Source organism: Ananas comosus, linkage group 5 (assembly GCF_001540865.1).
Source record: "Ananas comosus cultivar F153 linkage group 5, ASM154086v1, whole genome shotgun sequence".
Taxonomy (NCBI): Eukaryota; Viridiplantae; Streptophyta; class Magnoliopsida; order Poales; family Bromeliaceae; genus Ananas; species Ananas comosus.
In genome coordinates, this window is record NC_033625.1 from 8,962,353 (window position 1) to 8,980,611 (window position 18,259).

General features: G+C 36.2%; 1 protein-coding gene across 2 annotated transcripts; it reads left to right on the forward strand.

The window, feature by feature from the left end:
• Positions 1,169-17,622, forward strand: LOC109710162 (probable UDP-N-acetylglucosamine--peptide N-acetylglucosaminyltransferase SPINDLY). 2 transcript variants are annotated; one of them, XM_020232630.1, is made up of 19 exons: positions 1,169-1,366; positions 1,844-1,918; positions 3,000-3,415; positions 4,904-5,065; positions 5,432-5,607; positions 5,713-5,788; positions 6,786-6,914; positions 7,075-7,194; positions 7,286-7,354; positions 7,459-7,540; positions 8,412-8,506; positions 11,013-11,077; positions 12,269-12,467; positions 13,051-13,245; positions 13,866-13,960; positions 14,058-14,193; positions 14,640-14,857; positions 16,015-16,142; positions 16,783-17,622. In XM_020232630.1, the coding sequence occupies exons 3-19, from the start codon at positions 3,026-3,028 to the stop codon at positions 17,115-17,117; spliced, it is 2,670 nt and encodes an 889-aa protein (XP_020088219.1). In that variant the 5' UTR covers positions 1,169-1,366; positions 1,844-1,918; positions 3,000-3,025; the 3' UTR covers positions 17,118-17,622. The 2 variants fall into 2 exon arrangements, with proteins under 2 accessions (XP_020088219.1, XP_020088218.1); XM_020232629.1 differs by lacking the exon at positions 1,844-1,918.

Sequence of the window (18,259 nt, forward strand, 5' to 3'; positions counted from 1 at the left end):
AAAAAGGAAAATTTTTTTCTTATTTTTTTCTTTTTGTTCTTTACTTTTTTTTTTTTCTACTATCTACTTCTTTTTTTATTATCGCGTCCTCTCCCTCATCCTCTACCGCAGTCACCGCCCTCGCTATACATGCTCTCCCGCCCCGTGGTTCTTATATCCTTCGGTACCCTCATTGCCGTCACTATCCGCGAGCATGTGCTCCGCTACAAGTTTACCTCACATAATTTATATTATAAGTATAAGTTTTGTCTCAAAAAATACAACTTTCACTCAAAGAGTGATAGTTTCGTCTCAAACATTGTTATTTTCGTCTCAAACAATATAAATTTTCTTCATATAGTATAACTTTCGTCCAAAAAGTATAATTTTTGTATCAAAGACTGTAATTTTTTCTCAACGAGTGCAACTTTATTTTAAAATAGCGCTACTTCATCTTCATCTTCTTTTTTCTTTGATTTTTTATTTTTTTCTGTACCAGTGATGATATATAATGGTCTTTCAAAAAGGAAAATTTTTTTCTTATTTTTTTCTTTTTGTTCTTTACTTTTTTTTTTTTCTACTATCTACTTCTTTTTTTATTATCGCGTCCTCTCCCTCATCCTCTACCGCAGTCACCGCCCTCGCTATACATGCTCTCCCGCCCCGTGGTTCTTATATCCTTCGGTACCCTCATTGCCGTCACTATCCGCGAGCATGTGCTCCGCTACAAGTTTACCTCACATAATTTATATTATATCTGAGCTAGCGTTGGCGGAAATATGACCGATATAAGAAAATGGAGGGCGACGGTGGAGGAAGAGGAGAAGGAGAAGGAAGAGGATGCAGGAAGGAGAATGAGAGAAAAAAACGACGAAGAGGAAGAGGAACAAGAGCGGAGAAAAAGAGAAAAATAAAGAAAAAAAGAAATAAAAATATTTTTACCGATTTACTAAAAATTTAGACTGAATCGGTAATATTTAAAATAATAGCCTATTTTTGTAAAAGCGTACAATCGGTTATTGGCTATTTTTTTTTTTTTTTTTTAANCTAAAAATTTAGACTGAATCGGTAATATTTAAAATAATAGCCTATTTTTGTAAAAGCGTACAATCGGTTATTGGCTATTTTTTTTTTTTTTTTTTAATAGTTACTTCAAAGAAAAACAAACCTTTTTTTACTCTCTCTCTCTCTCTCTCTCTGTCTCTCCACTCCGCACGCTCAAAATTCGGGGCTTTCTTAACTCCTAATTATAAGAACAATGGACTCCTCGTCCCCACGCTTTCTCCTCCGTTCCAATACCCTAGTCATGGATTAAACCCTCTCGCTCTCTCTCCGTCCCTCCCTCCCTCTATGGGCTCTACCACGGCGACATCCACGCCCTCCAAAGGTACTCCCCCCCTCCCCCTTTCTCCCCCGTCTCTCCTCTCTCCTCTCTCCCAAGGCGCACAAATGCCCTACTCCGCCGCCGCCGCCGCCGCCGCCGCCGCCGCCACCTCCGTTGTCGCCGTCGCCATCGCCATCGCCGTCGCCGCCGCCTCCTCCGCCTCCGCCTCCATGTTCGCCGCCGCCATGGTCGCCGCTTGTGCCCTAATCGCCCTCTTCCCTTTTCCTCCACCTTCCTCTTGTGTTCTTAGATTTCATCAGCCGTAGGCGTAAGGCACCGCCACCGCAGCATCCTCCCCCTTCCTCTCTCTCTCTCTCTCTCTCTCTCTCTCTCTCTCTCTCCCTACATATTGCTTCTCTCTTCTCCATTTCCTTCAATGGCTGGTCTTTGATCAGTGTGAAGCTTGTTGTTTTCAGTAGGTTTCACGCTATAATACTTTTCTTTTTATGGATATAAATTGTTTTTGTTGATTTATTGTAGTGACAGGGTGTATAGAGGGCCTCCTGTTTGTGCAAATGAGTTCCTTGTTAGTTCTTCTGTTCTGGGTCCTTACATGTAACTTTTAACTATTTCTTTTTCGTTTTTGGTGCATTTGATACAATTCTGATAGCTATTTGTTTGATCTTTGAACTGTAGATGAGCATCCTTTGGCTTACTTGTTTGTCTTGATTTAGACTATGAACTCCTTTGTGAGGTTAGTATTGAGTTAATATATATGTGGACCAGTCTGAGAGGGTTTGATTTCATTCTACAAGTGTTTGTTGAAAATAGTAACTTAAGCCAGAAAAATTCTTCTTTTGTGTCTGTCGAAGATTTTGCACCCTGATGGTTGTCTTATAAAGGTATGCTAAGGGTAAGTGATTAAAGTTAAGTTGAAATGTCATTGGAGAAGACATGGGAACGCTTGGTCGAGTTGGAGTTGTATCTTTTTGGTGCACCAATGAATTGATTGGAGCTGCCTTTTTTTTCCTTAAAAGAAAGTTTTTCTTTTAATGGATGGGGGTTGCGTTGTGTAAGGGGCATCCAATTAGTTTCTGAGAATTTGTATTTGGTTTCTCACCTGGTTGACATTGTGCAGGAACTTTTTTGAGGAAATGACAAAAAGAGATTGTCTTTGTTACTCAAAAGGAATTTTCATTGTAAACTTGCCTGAGATCTGAAACTGAATTTGGCTTCCATTATTCCGTGCGCAAGAAATTTAGTTAAATTGAGCCATAAAAATGATTAAGTTCATTTCAAGTTATTAGAGAAACATCAAGATGATCTCCTTTTCTTCTTTTTGGCCAAATATGAAGGATAATATTCTCTCATTGTTTTCTTGTGCGTGCATTCTAAACTAGCAGTGGCCTTGATCGGAAAAAATAGCTTCAAGCCAACTCCCTTAACAAGTTCACCAATGCCAACATTTTAGGAAATTGGAGCCTTATGCTCTTATTTGATATCTAAGTCTTTTTTTTTGAGGAAAATTATTTGAACTTTAGTTTGGAGGTGATTGCATGCTTGTTTGTTGTTACTTCATTTATTTAATTTTACTTGGGTTATTCTGGCGACAAAGTATGCATTATGAAATACTATCTCGTACTTAATGAATTCACATAATTCAGTCACTCTTTGTTCTTCTTTTTTTTTTTTTCAGAAAATTTAATAGGCAGTTGATATCCAATGGCGTTAACAGAGCAGGACAACTGTAACGGGAGAGAAAGGGATGATGCACTCTCAGAAAGTGCCAACTTGAAAGGAGGGGCTGCACCCCAAGTAACACAAGTCAAGAAAAAGTTTGAAGGGAAGGATGCGCTCTTATATGCCAACATCCTTAGATCTCGTAACAAGTTTGTCGATGCTCTTGTTTTATATAACAGCATCCTTGAAAAGGATAACACAAATGTGGAAGCCCTTATTGGTAAGGGAATTTGCCTCCAAATGCAAAATCTCACACGACAAGCTTTCGAGAGCTTTATGGAAGCCATCCGGCTCGACCCACAGAATGCTTGTGCTCTCACACATTGCGGAGTAATATATAAAGACGAAGGTCACCTATTAGAGGCTGCTGAGGTAACTTGTTCTTTTATTCTTATTCTCTGACTTATATAGACATAATTATCATTAATAACTTGTGTTTACATTTTTGATTTTATTCCTTTATTAAGTATCTGGTTGGCCTGGTTTTTGGATTGGATCCTCTATTTTGGAATACAGCAGCTAATTATTGGACAAACTGAATGAGCTTCTGAGCCCCAAATAAAACTATACTTTGAAGGTCCTACTCTTGCTTTTCAGCAGGAAGCTGTCCCGGCAAGGCGGGGGGGGCGGGGGTGGGGGGGCTGCTGGATTCTTTTGAAAATAGTTTTTAGTGCCTTTTTGAACAACTTCAACTTCAGTAAATATCACTTTTGCAGAGATTTACCAGGGCTAAAGAGGCCCTAATTTATGATAACTGTAGGGCTTTACATCTTTGTTATGTTACTTTTTTTTTGCCATGTCATTGTCCTATAATAAAATTATGATGACACTTCTGTGCTACCATTCTTGAAATTGTGATATTCGTTACTCTTATCCAAGGATTAAAGTGCCCATTTGCACGTGCCGTATCCACCGTGCCGTTTCGTGCCAGCAAGATATCGGCACGATATAGCCCCCAGTGCCGATTGCACAATTCAAAACCCTCTATTCTTAAAATCCACCGTGCCGTACCGTGCCAACAAGATACCGGCACGATACAGACCCTGTACCGATGACATAGTTCAAAACCCTCTATTCTTTAAATTAGTAAATAATTTTCTCAATAAAGTTCAAAAGATGTGATAAAAAGACATAATAAATAGTTAGTGTGTCGGCACACAAGAATTTTTTTGACCGGCACGCATCGGCACGGCTCGGCACACACCGTGCCGTACTGTGTCGGCAAGTTTTCGGCACGACCCTGTGCCACGGCACTTAAATCCTTGCCGGCACGGGGTCGTGCCGGAAATTTGCCGGCATGGTACGGCACGGTGCGTGCCGAGCCGTGCCGATGCGTGCTGGTCAAAAAAATTCTTGTGTGCCGACACATAATAGCATGAAATATTTATTTTCTTTAGCAACAAAATATTCTAACTATTTATTATGTCTTTTTATCACATCTTTTGAACTTTATTGAGGAAATTATTTAGTAATTTAAAGAATAGAGGGTTTTGAGTTGTACCATCAGCATGGGGTCTGTATCGTGCAGGTATCTTGTTGGCACGGTACGGCACGGTGTATACGGCCCGTGTCGACGGGCACTTAAAACGTAGCTCTTATCTATTGCATTTTGGCTTATCGAATAAATACCAAATAAATAAGAGGCTGGGAGGATATGTATTGTTTAAGTTTATTTACTAGAAAAAGTGATAAAAAGCATCCAAGTAAAAGAGATTTTAAGTAATATTCTTTGCACGTGCACTGAGATTGTGCTGTGTTATGTTTTTTGCGTACCATTGTCTCTCATAATCATGTTTTGTTCTACCTTATGATAGTAGTGATATTTGTACTAACAAATAATATGTGGTATAATGGCTGCAGTCATATCAAAAGGCTCTAAAGGCAGATCCTTCGTACAAACCTGCCGCAGAATGTCTGGCTATTGTATTGACCGATCTGGGCACCAGCTTGAAGCTCGCTGGTAATACAGAAGAGGGTATTCAAAAGTACTGTGAAGCTCTGAAAATAGATGGTCACTATGCGGTAAAGTTGTGAATACTTTGTCCTTGATATCATCATTCTTACTGAGGACATTTACAAGTGTCTATGCAAAATTATCTTGTTACGTATATTCCACTGTAACCCCTTGAAAACGTAGTTTTTTTTTTGTTAAGAAAAAACCAAAGATAACCTTATCTAAGTATGGAGTATAAAGGCATTCTTATTAGAATAAAGAAACTTATGTCAGAAAATGAAGTTTTGAAGGGCATACACAAAATAACATATTTTACAAGGATATATATGTAATATATATATGTATGGTTATATATGTATTATCTCTTCTTACTTTGGATCTTTTGTAGTTATCGTTCTTATAAGTAATCATATGTGTTGATGTTTTTTGTGTAGCCTGCATACTATAACCTTGGAGTAGTTTACTCTGAGATGATGCAATATGATTTGGCTCTTAGTTGCTACGAGAAGGCTGCCTTAGAAAGGCCGTTGTATGCAGAAGCTTATTGTAATATGGGCGTCATTTATAAGAATCGTGGGGACTTGGAAGCTGCCATTGCTTGCTATGAAAGGTTTGCTGACTATTATTTTCCTACACCTATATGTTCTCTCTTACTAAATCAATTTGAGAGAATTTGTTATTGATGGTTGATTCTTTTTACTTTGTTGTATATCAGGTGTTTGACTGTATCTCCAAACTTTGAAATTGCTAAGAACAACATGGCAATAGCCTTGACTGACTTGGGAACAAAGGTGAGATGAATCAAAAACAAATTGAAAAAAAAAAACATCTTATAATTTTTATGCCACGTGCATATTTTTCCTGCAGGTTTCACTGAATTTAGAAGCACCTCTGTATATTTACTATGAAATATTGACACAAATACTTTTATTCATGTGGATGTATCATTGTAGTGGTTAATATTGCAGTTTGATTAGAGTATCAAAAAGATCTTTTTTTAACAATTAAGGTGAAAGACAACAATGATGTTATGACTCTTTGAGACCGTAATGTTCTGATCCTTTTTGGGCCATTTAATTTCTTTCAACTAAGTTTTTTCCCTCATAGTTTTGACGTTGCTCGAAGATAGGCTGCAGTATATAGGTTGGTGAAACCATACACCAAACCTCTATCACTTTTTTCCGTAGTTGTACTAGAATTGCAGTCAACACCTTTTCTGCAGAAGCCAGATCTATTTAATGTATTTTTACTCATACCTTATGAAGTGAATTGAAGTACGATAACTTGAAGTTTAAACCTCAACTAATTGGGTTTAACTGTTGAATCCTATTGCCACTATACAGCTTTCTGTGAGATCACATCTTTTAGTAATCTGAGAGCCATTATTTCTTTCTACTTATACTAACGTATTTTTTAGTTCTCTATGAACTGCTAATTAGATTGGAGAATCCTCAAATGTTCTTGAACAAACCAGTGTTTTATCTTTCTTGTTGGTCTAAGTGCTATATATGCACATACTTTATATTCTTTCTAATTATGCAAGATTGTCAGTTCGATTTGGTGAACCTTATTTGTGCCAACTCTTTGTTATCTCAGTTCATAATACAGCTAGCATGTCCCTTTAGCTGATATTTTGGTGTATTAAAGAATTTTATGCTGTCTGTTCATTTAGCTGGACATCTCACATTCATACTTTTTATTTCACAATGTACTTTTACTTCTTTTAGAAAAGCTATTTCTAGGATTGCTTTTCATTTGGTTCACATAACTGTATCCTTCTCCGTTCAGGTGAAACTTGAAGGGGACATCAACCAAGGTGTAGCATACTACAAGAAAGCTTTATTTTACAATTGGCATTATGCCGATGCGATGTATAATCTTGGTGTTGCATATGGTGAAATGCTGAAGTTTGAGATGGTTAGTCACAGAGAAGTTTATTCATCGAGAAGTTTGTTCACCTGTTTTATAGCAAATCTGCTTTCTTCTTGCTATTAGTTTCAACTTTCATTATCTCCTAACTTTGTTAAATTATTTAAAATTCGTTCCTTTTGGCTGAAACCTGGAACCATCTATGAAGGCAATTGTCTTTTATGAGCTTGCGCTACACTTCAATCCTCATTGCGCAGAGGCATGCAACAACCTAGGTGTAATTTACAAGGATAGGGATAATCTTGACAAAGCTGTGGAATGCTATCAGGTGATTAAGTAAAACTGTTTTGGCATTTCAATTTGTACCATATTTCAATGGATAAGATGAAATTCTTATTTTTTGTGTTTTTAATTTGTAGATGGCTTTATCAATTAAACCGAATTTCTCACAGTCATTGAACAACCTGGGAGTTGTTTATACTGTCCAGGTCTGATGATTTATCTTCTCTATGAGTGGTGCAACTGCCAGATTATCATTTTCTTTCCTGCAAAATGTTATTTATTTGTTTGTTTGTTTGTTTTTTCAATGCAGGGTAAAATGGATGCCGCGGCAAGCATGATTGAGAAGGCCATTGCTGCAAATCCTACATATGCGGAAGCATATAATAACTTAGGTAATCTGTATCAAGCATTTACTTCTTTATCTCAATTCCGGTGTTTGAAAAGGCGCGAGGCGCAAAAAGGCGCAAAGGCCTTCTGGAGCCTAGGCGCAAGGTGCGCCATGAGGCGCGCGCCTCAAGAAGGTGAGGTGCCACATCTAATAAAAATAAAACACTCTTAACAAGCCTAGTTTAGTTTGATATTTTACATCAAAATATTTCAAAATAGCCATACAAAAACAAAATGACCATAAAAAAGCAAAGAAATCACATGTATAAATGTTCTCAAACTAAAGAGGAAAAAAAATTATGTTTCAACTTTCAACTTAAAGTGCTAGCTGCTGCTTCTTGCTACTGCTTCTTGCTTCTTGCTTCTTGCTCCTTGCCGCTACTATTTGTTGCCATTGGGGGGGTGGAAGAGAGAACGATTAAGAGAAAAGGGGAATAAAGTGTTCAAATTAGGAATTTTTTCAATCCCTTAACATTTTATAATATATTGAAAAAAATTAAGACTCGAAAACCCAAACATAGACCCATTAAACGTAAATATCACGAGGCACTTCTGAGGCGCGCTCCTTGCTGCCCTGAGGCGCTGAGGCGCATCCCTGATTCAAACACTGCTTAATCCACACTGCAGAAAACATATCCACTTATGATTTATTGTGGAAACTTAAAATCACTTGAAGTGCTTTCTTTTTAATGTTCTATATTTGGGAGACTATAGGTGCCAATAAGATGTTTACTTGGCCACATTTACTTAATGAATAGGATGTTATTTCTTCCAATTTTTTTTCTAATTTAGTAAATGAGTTTTATTTACTCTGTTAGAAGAACTGGAAACTAAAGCCTACGTTCTGATATATGTTATGAATGTTTGTGTACTTAGGGGTACTTTATAGAGACGCTGGCAATATTACTTTGGCTATAGAAGCATATGAGAAATGTCTTCAGATAGACCCTGATTCACGTAATGCCGGTCAGGTACCGCTTTCTGTTAGAGTGTAACTGCTTTTCTTGAACTTTAACCCTTTCCGAATATTTTAGTATGATTGGCTTGTAGAAACTTATTTGATCTTTGGATCTTCATACGGAAACGACCTTGTTTTGGATGCTCGACCAATATGCTTCATGTCCTTTATTCTTATTTACTTTTCATCTCGAACTGCAGCCCTTCTGCCTTGCCTTCTAGCTAGCTAGCACTACTGCCCTTAGTGAGATTGCGTCTTTATCTTATGATTGACTTTTTTTTTATTACCTCTTTGTTAAACTGAACCTTTCTGTTTGATCGTTGAAACTATATTGTTACCTATTCTTAGACTTTATCAGCAGTCTATCAGCAGATCCGTGACAAATAAATTCATGCCTACTCTATTTTCTTTTCTTATGCTCTTTGTCCTCTATACTAATCTTATGTTTTGCTGCCATCCTAAGGGAATTGTTACAAAAAGCAGCCTATGTAGCTGTATATGCGTTTCGGACTTACAACCACACCGCATATGTAATATGCAGTATGCGGTTGGACCGCATATGTGGCCCATATGACATGCGGCGGTATATGCGACCGCATATGCGACATTTTCTTCCCCCCTCTAAGGCGAGATTGAAATGCAATGCTGAATGGGATTGCTTGGTTAATGGTTATACATATATATTTTCATAGAAGCTCGGTTAATAATAATGCATATAAATGTAACTATCTTTGTATCATCAGTATGATATAACTACTTATTTTAGTTGGTATTATTCCTAATATATCTAATGATTATGTGTATAAGTATTGGTGAATATTTTTGTAGTTGTCAGATGTTATTATGCTAGATTATTATTATTATTATTTTAAGTGTTGACCCGTTGGATGACTACAAGTGATCGTGAATGACAGTTTGTTGAGAAAAATATATTATTCTTCACAAAAGTTTAGGGTGTGTTTGGTTTCCCTGAAAACCACTCCAAAAATCAATTTTCAGTTGAAAACAACTTTTTGATGTTTGGTTGTCTGTAAAAAAATTATCTCGGAAAATTTTTTTACGAATACGCTGAAAATTTGGATTTTCGTTTTCCGCTCCATAAGAGCGGAAAATGAAAAGCTACAATGAAACACGCGGGGTTCACTTGACTTTTTGCATGCGGTTCATGATGTGGGCTTCACCTTGTGAACCACCCAGCTCGTGGACCGCCTGAGAGAGAGAGAGAGCATGATGTGCTCTCTCTCTCTCTCCCTCTTTGATTATATATATATAATTTTATTTTATTTTATAATATTAATTATATATTATTATATATTATATTACATATTTATTGTATAATATATTTTAAATATATTTTTTTATAAATATAAATTATAATAATTAAATATATATTATGATAGTTGTTATATATTAATAATATATAATATATATAATAGGAGAAATATATATAATAATTTTTTATTTATCTTTTCTTTTTTTTTTCGTTCAACCATTGATGGAAAACTATTTTTCATTTCCTACAAACCAAACACTAAGGAGTGTAAAATTTGTTTTTCATCGAAATTTTTTTTCACAGTTTCACATGAAACCAAACAGCCCCTTAACCAATTTATCCCACATTTGTTTATTCCTATATTTAAAAGATGTTAATTATTTTTTACATCTATGTTTGAAATTTTTTTTATATTTTAGTAGGTGACCGCATATACGCCCGCATATCCACCCACGTATGCACTCGAATACTGCATATCCACTATGTGGTGGGTCTACCACCTGCAAAGTACATCACTTTTTAGAACATTGGTCAAGGCTGAGGAACAATTGACATGTTTGGTTTTACCAGCAAGTTAGTTAACCTTTTCAGCTTCTTATTCTTAGATCTTTGTTGTAATGGAGAATAAAACTCTGGACTTCTGACAATACTTAGCAGGATAACAATCCAAAACCATTTTTCCAGTATTAGGTTCTTCAAGACCAAATGAGTATAGTTTTTTAGAAGACTCATTTGTGAAACTGACCTATCCCACTATATAATCTTGTGAATTTCATACTTATTCTTGTGAAAGTCAGTCGGCCAAAACTGTTGCATCAGATGCTGGTTAAATATTTGAAATTGCCTTTTTTTAATTTGGAAATAGAATAAATTAACTTCCTCTTCTAGCTTTCTGTGATACACTTTTCATATAGCTCTTTGAAAGTTCCTTTGTTATGGTGCTTTACAAAATCCAACTGTTTAGCGTAAACGATGATTGCACTGAGAAGTGTTAATGGTATTAGTTCTTTTAGTGTATTATTAATTTATTATCGATCAAACCTTGCTATGTATCTGTATAAAAGTTGTATGAAGCCTTGCTATGTGAAAGACTATTTTGTCGAGAATTGTGCAGCTGCTAGAGGTTTATCTCAGTTATTGGCGGCATATATGCCTGATTTAATATTCTAGTATTTATTCTTCAAGTTGGTATTCACCTCTGAACTTTGTAGTTTTCTTTGATTCTTACACATAACTTCTCTTACAGAATCGATTGCTTGCAATGAACTATATAGATGAGGGCTCAGATGATAAGCTTTTTGAAGCTCACAGGTATGAGCTACAACCTTCTAGAGAAAATCTTGTTTACATTTTTTTTTTTTAAATGTTACAAGTGGGCTGAATTCTATGTTGGTCTTTTCAAGTTGGTGTTATTCATGTCACTTATGGTAAGGAAGTCGATTTGGAAGCTGGCACTTACTATTTTGATGTATAAGATGTGTTTGTTTCCGTATCCTTGGAAATCAATAGATATCTGGTTATATTCATCTAACATGGCAGTTAGATGTTTGCATTGTTTTTATTTAACCATAATAAATATTTGCATGGTCATAAACACCAAATTTAGTGAAAGAGAAGGCTTTATTAGAGAGAAGTCTTTTTCTTAGTTGAGAAATTGAATGGGAAATTTTGTCTGATTTAATTGATTGCCCTATTTGGGCTCCATGCCTACAATTTCCATCTTCCTTTTTCAATCAGAAATGCTGAACTAATGATATTATCACAGCCTTCTGATTTGTGTAATTAATGCCTATATTTCCTTTTGGAATACATGAATTCGCCACTTCCTAGTTGTGAAATGCTACATTAATAATTAGAGAGGGTAGGTTACTATTGATAGTTATATGGAGGCCAGTAGTATTCAGTTAAAATCAATGTTAGGGCATCTATATTGAAGATCCATAATGTTGTATGTGATGTGGAGTGTAAATATTTAGTAATTAAAGTTCAAAATTTTGAAGGTCTATCATGCATCAAGTGGTCTTGAAATGAGCAAATCTAAGTTGAAATTGCTACTTAAACATAGTACTTTCGGCCGATGGAAATTCAGAACTATTATGTTCAATCTAGGCGTGTGATATTATTTTCCTAATTGACTCACGTTTCACTGTCAAACTAAGAAGTACCTTAACAGCTGTCAGAAGGTTCAATTTTGATAAAAACTTGATATGTAAGTAAAAGCGGTCCAATAACTGTGAAATTTAGTTTCTAGAAAAGTTTGAGAGTAAAGATCACATTCAACAGTATGGTCTTTGATATAGATGCCCTGTTATCAATTTTAGCTTAACAATATTTGCTCCATATACTATTGATAGTAACCTAGCCTTAATGGTTATGATGATTATATTATTTTGTAATCATAATAGTTTCCTTTTGTGAAGTGTCTGTTTGCAAAATATCATATAATATTGCATCACTTTCTGTGAATTGATAAGAGTTACTTGTAATTTTTATTTTAAACAGGGAATGGGGAAGACGTTTTATGAAGCTATATCCACGGTTTACTAGTTGGGATAATGAGAAAGATATGGATCGTCCACTTGTAGTTGGTTACATATCCCCAGATTATTTTACTCATTCTGTGTCCTACTTCATCGAGGCACCTTTATCACACCATGACTACTCGAATTACAAGGTTGTAGTGTACTCTGCAGTTGTGAAGGTAGAGGAAGTCCTTGCTTTACTTCTGTAATCCAGTTCTTACATGACATGGACAAATTGCTTTTCTTACCTTAGTCTGTTCATAAATCTGTCATGCAAGGAGAGATCTCCTAGAAGCTTGGCAATGTATCTTTTTATATACTTCAATGAAAATCAATGGTAAATTTGTCCTTGAATTTTGATGCCGATTTCAATTGTGTCCCTGCAGCATCCATTTTAACAATCTAGTTCCTGAGGCTTGTTCTGAGTATAATTCTGAAAATACAATCCGTGTCAGCATCAATTTCAATTTTAATGATGATACTTATGTTCAAGCCTATGTTGCCTTTTGTGTTTAGGCGCTAGGCTGATAGATGGACTTTGCACCTAACAGAAGATTGTTACAATTGAAGTTTTGGGGAAACAATAAATTCAGATCAAATTTCATGGGCAGAATTTTTAATTAACCCATTCTTAAAACTTCTGCATAGACTATACAGAGAAAGCATAATTCTTCATGCTGCATGATGAAATTATCCATCAGTATTTTACTCGTCAAAGATTTCATTGTTGTAATCGCATTTTCATTTGGCAAATTAATTTAGGCAGATGCCAAGACCCTTAAATTCAAGGACAGGGTGTTGAAGAAGGGTGGATTGTGGAGAGATATATATGGTGTCGATGAGAAGAAAGTAGCAAGTATGGTAAGAGAGGATAAAGTTGACATACTGGTAGAACTTACTGGTCATACTGCGAATAACAAGCTAGGGACTATGGCATGCCGACCGGCTCCTATTCAGGTACTATTAATATTTCCTGGTATAGTTGCTGATATTGCATGATATGTATTTCAGGGCTTTTCAGTGCTTTTTTTATCTGTGTATATGTGTATATCTGAAAAGGGCTCGAAGCAGAGGCATTTTGGTCCCTTTTGCCTGCTTTTATACTTGTAGCCAGAGTGCAAATCTTTTACTTCAGTGGCATTGTGCTTTTTGTGGTGCGGCTGCTGAACAGCTCTCTACACATGGAAGCAGAAAATTTCAGACACCAGGCTTTTGACAATCAAACAATCTGGAGATTTTGTTGTGGCAAGAAGCTAAAGTAAGCTTTTGGGTTTGAAAGGCAGAAGCCCCAATGTGCTTCTACTGTAGGTGAAATTGGAAATTTTTGTGGTGATTTTATAGGCTACTAGTGCTTCTTAGAAATATCTAGTCAAATAGCAATTCTGCAAAAAGCTCCAATCAGGCTAAACAGGCTTTATTGTCACCCTGCTTTTTCATCTTTCCTGTCTTTCTTAGTTCAATTTTCTACACTATGGTTAGTCCTTTTCAGATAAAACTTCATCATCAACTTTTGTTTTGTTGTTATACAATTTCTTGTTCTTTCCATGTCTTAAATAATATTTATCTTCTGCTTGCAGGTAACTTGGATCGGCTACCCTAATACAACGGGTTTGCCTACAATTGATTATCGAATTACAGACTCATTTGCTGATCCGCCTAATGCAAAGCAAAAGTATGTTGGACTTTTTGTAAAATTCACATTGGTCTGTTCCAATCAGTCATAATTACTGTATTTGTTTTTAGCATCTGATGGTAAAAGTTATCCACAGAAACATTGAAGAGTTGGTGCGCCTCCCTGAATGTTTCCTATGCTACACCCCTTCTCCCGAAGCTGGGCAAGTCTGTCCAACACCAGCTCTTTCGAATGGTTTCATTACTTTTGGGAGCTTTAATAATTTAGCAAAGGTAATGCATATAAATTATTTATTAGATGCTATTGTTACTTTGATGTCATATATATTCTTTGCAAAATTACTGAAGTACATATATAACCCTGTAAAATCTGAACTATCATATATGACCCCAACATTATATTTCTTTAACCCTGTAAAATCTGAACTATCATATATGTTCTCCAACAATTATTATTATTATTTTTCAATACATACCCTTGTTCAGTTTTGCTTGCAGGAAAGGGCCTCTTAAGCACTTTTTAAATTCCAAAATTAACCCCCATGTGTTAGATAAATCCTCTACTTATATAATTTTTTTTTTTTAAACACTTTTGAGGTTTGTGTATAAAAAATTGGGATTTATAATAAGTATATTTGTAAATCAATGGGCGTTCATGGATATATTTTGTAATACCTTGTATTTTTATTTATTTTTAATCCATCAATTGCTTTTGACAGATTACACCCAAAGTTTTGCAAGTTTGGGCAAGAATACTATGTGCAGTTCCAAACTCCCGACTCGTGGTGAAGTGTAAACCCTTCTGTTGTGATAGTGTGAGACAGAGGTTTCTCACAATATTAGAGCAATTGGGGCTTGAACCCTTGCGTGTTGATTTGTTGCCTTTGATTCTTCTCAACCATGACCATATGCAGGCTTATTCTCTGATGGATATCAGGTCAGAAATTTCATTTGAGTCAATTTTCTGATTCTCCTAAACTGACTCTGTTGTTTTTGATAAAATGTTCTCATGTGCTATATCATTAGTCATATAGCAAAATGTACAGATAGTCCTTGACCTACCGAGGTCTGTTTAGGCCTGATATAAAAGGTTTCATTGGAAGGTTTCAGATAGTAGGTTACCTATCCTGTAACAAATAAATAACCAGGTTACTTCATGGTGATCCCTATCTTCTTGGTGAAGTTTCAGCCCTGGGTTCCAACTTGAGTCTGTGAACATGTTGGGAAACCTAACTAAGGGTTTAATAAGATCCTTCAACCTGGGTGTCCCTTCAGAGACATTCGATCAACAATGTCTTATTAGACTATTGCCCTAGTTTAGTTTGGTCAGGAGCGCTATGAGAAGATGTTCCAGCTTTAACGCCAATTGAAGCAGGTGGCTATGCTGCTCATTTCACACAAAACCTGTTGTGCAGACAAGGGAATCTTCAATGCCTGAGGTGGATCGACACCAGATATGGCAACTTTGTCACTGAACTTCTCAATTAAACACTTATGTCCCAAAAGAGAATCTAACGGCAGTTGATTCTTTTGTATGAAACTACCTTTCTAACCCTGATTCACGAACAGCTAAAACAAGGAAGTCATTTTTTAGGAGAAAGGGTAAATTGTCATTTTTTAGGGAATTCTTTTGATGATCAGGGAAGGAATCACAATATATGAGAAAGTTTACGGACAAAAGTTGAGGAAATTCTTTTGATGATCAGGGAAGGAATCATGATATTTGAGAAAGTGTCAGAGACTAAAATTCAACAGTTTGGGATAAGTTGCGAAACAGGATAGTACAGTTACTATCCATACATTCTACCCTGGTTCTATATTTTGACCTAGTTCGTTTGTTTTTCTCGTCACGAGTCCAGCTAGGGTGCTTCCGGAAGTAGCTACTTCCAACTTTTGGGCTTTTGGATTTGTAATAAAACCACCACTAAATATTAGACCCTAGTGATCCAAGGGCCCAAAAGTCGGAAGTAGCATACTTCCAGAATCATTCCAGCTCAATACTTCTCGTCAATACATAGTTTTACTATATTCAGAAACAATCATGCACATTTTTCTCTTCTATATGAGTAATTTCTGATGTTTGTTTCTGCGTAGCCTGGATACATTTCCATACGCTGGAACAACGACAACGTGCGAATCTTTATTTATGGGAGTCCCTTGTGTTACAATGGCTGGTTCAGTACACGCCCATAATGTTGGCGTGAGTCTTCTCACTAAAGTTGGTATGTAACTTTGTGCCCCGATGCCTCAGATTTCATTCTTGACTTATGGATCTCTTACCGCATGTCTCACTTTACAGTACCATTTTATGCTCAGCTTGTTTTAAGTATTAGTCCAGTGGAATAGTTGTTTTCAAATTCCTAGTAGCTCTTTTGTTCAGAATTCTCCAATAGTTTCCTGCCTACTCAAGCTTGAAACTCTAGACTTTGGCTGTCAAATGCCAAGAAGCTCTTCTATAAGCTGGGTTCACTTTCGCCTAGTTTGGGAATGTATTTGTGAAGTATAATTTCTTTGATGCTTTAGAGCCTCCAGGAAACTCGGTGCTCTGGAGCTCTGCTTTTTCAATGCTATGACATGGTAGTAGGAACCTTCACCGGGATGGTTCTTGAAATGGAGGTTCTCATCGCCATTCCATAGTATTGGAGGAATGGAGGCCCAAAGTTTGTCCGAGTTTAATTTGTCTTAGTTTTTTTGGAGGCTTTAAAGTGGCTGCATTTGACAAACACACAGACTTAGTCGTTGTAAATCTCTGGACCCTACTTGGCAATTCTCTGGGTACCTTGTGGTAAATTATTCTAAACATTACTTCTAAACCCTAACCATAGCTGCAGGTGTGCTAAATTTCTTGCTTATCATTTGCAGGACTTGGACGTTTGATTGCCAAAACTGAAGATGAATACGTCCGATTAGCATTGCAGCTAGCATCCAACGTCTCTGCCCTACAAGACCTGAGATTGACCCTCCGTGATCTCATGCTGAGATCACCCGTATGCGATGGAACAAAGTTCGTCCGCGGATTAGAGTCCACATACAGGAACATGTGGCACAGATACTGTCGTGGTGACGCCCCTGCTCTCAAAAGAATGGAATTATTTCAGGAAAAAACCGAATTAAATATTTCCGTAGTAGAAAATCACCCCACAACAATGAAAGCTAACGGCACAAATATTTCCAGCTACGAGGAAAATGGACACTAATTTAGAGTCAAAGTGGCTCATAATATCTCATACTGTAGAAAAGAAATGCGGCAAGAAGCTTCAGGATTACTACGAATTGATTGCCCGTAGCTGATGATATTTGATCTGTTCTAATCTACGTCAATGAGTTTAATTCATATGCCAAAGATTGGTGTTTATTCTAGCAATGATATTCATGGGGAGTCTTAGATTCATGGTGGTGGTGCTTTAATATTTTTTTATTTTGGACTAGGTGGAGAGAAACCCTCTTGTTTGTGGGTATTGGTAAGGTTTAGAGGATAATTATACTTATAGCTATATGTATTTAACTGTGCCATCTCCGATTCGAGAAAGGGGACATGTACCGGGTTTGTAAAGTTAGAAAAATAGATGGAAAAATCTCTAGTCTGAGCCATTTCTACCTGTTCGAATTGGATAATCTTGTCTATTTACTGTTACCTAACTGTCTTATTATCATTTTGCATGCTTACAAGTATACAAGTGGAAATTGATCATTTTGCCATAATAGTTCGCATTTGAGGGTCTGCTTGTTTCGCTGCAACTGGTGAGGGTTGAAATGATTTTCGGTCCCAAGTACTCACTTTCTGCTGTTTGTTTGTCGGAACTCTTTAACATTTTCAGTATGTTATAATTGACATTACTCTTGTGTTAATTCCGGGAGTTACGGGGAGTAGGAAAAAAAAATGAAAAATTAGTTGTAATTTTTTTTTTTTTTTTTTCTCACTCTGTTGTGTACTAATAGGAGAATTTTTGTTGAAATAAATACAGAAAGTGGGAGAATTTAAATTTTGAAGTTATTGGTTTTTTTTTAAACAAAAGAGTGGTATAAAAATAAATTTCATTTGAACATTTTAGTTCAACTGTAAGTTATTTTTAACTAAAACTACAGATTAGAAAAGGGTCCCCGGTAACTGAAATTTCTTATTCCGAGCCTCTTGCACATCAATGAATCATAAATGCTATTTGCTCTTTCGTCTAATCTTTTGTTCTCAATTGAACCAATGATATTCAAAGTAAAGGTTGCAATTAAGTGGGCGGGTGATAGAGGCCTAATTATAATTTTAGAGGAGTTGGGGACAAAGGTGAAAAATTTTTAATTATTAAAAAATATTAGAAACTAAAATAAACACTTCTAAAACCAT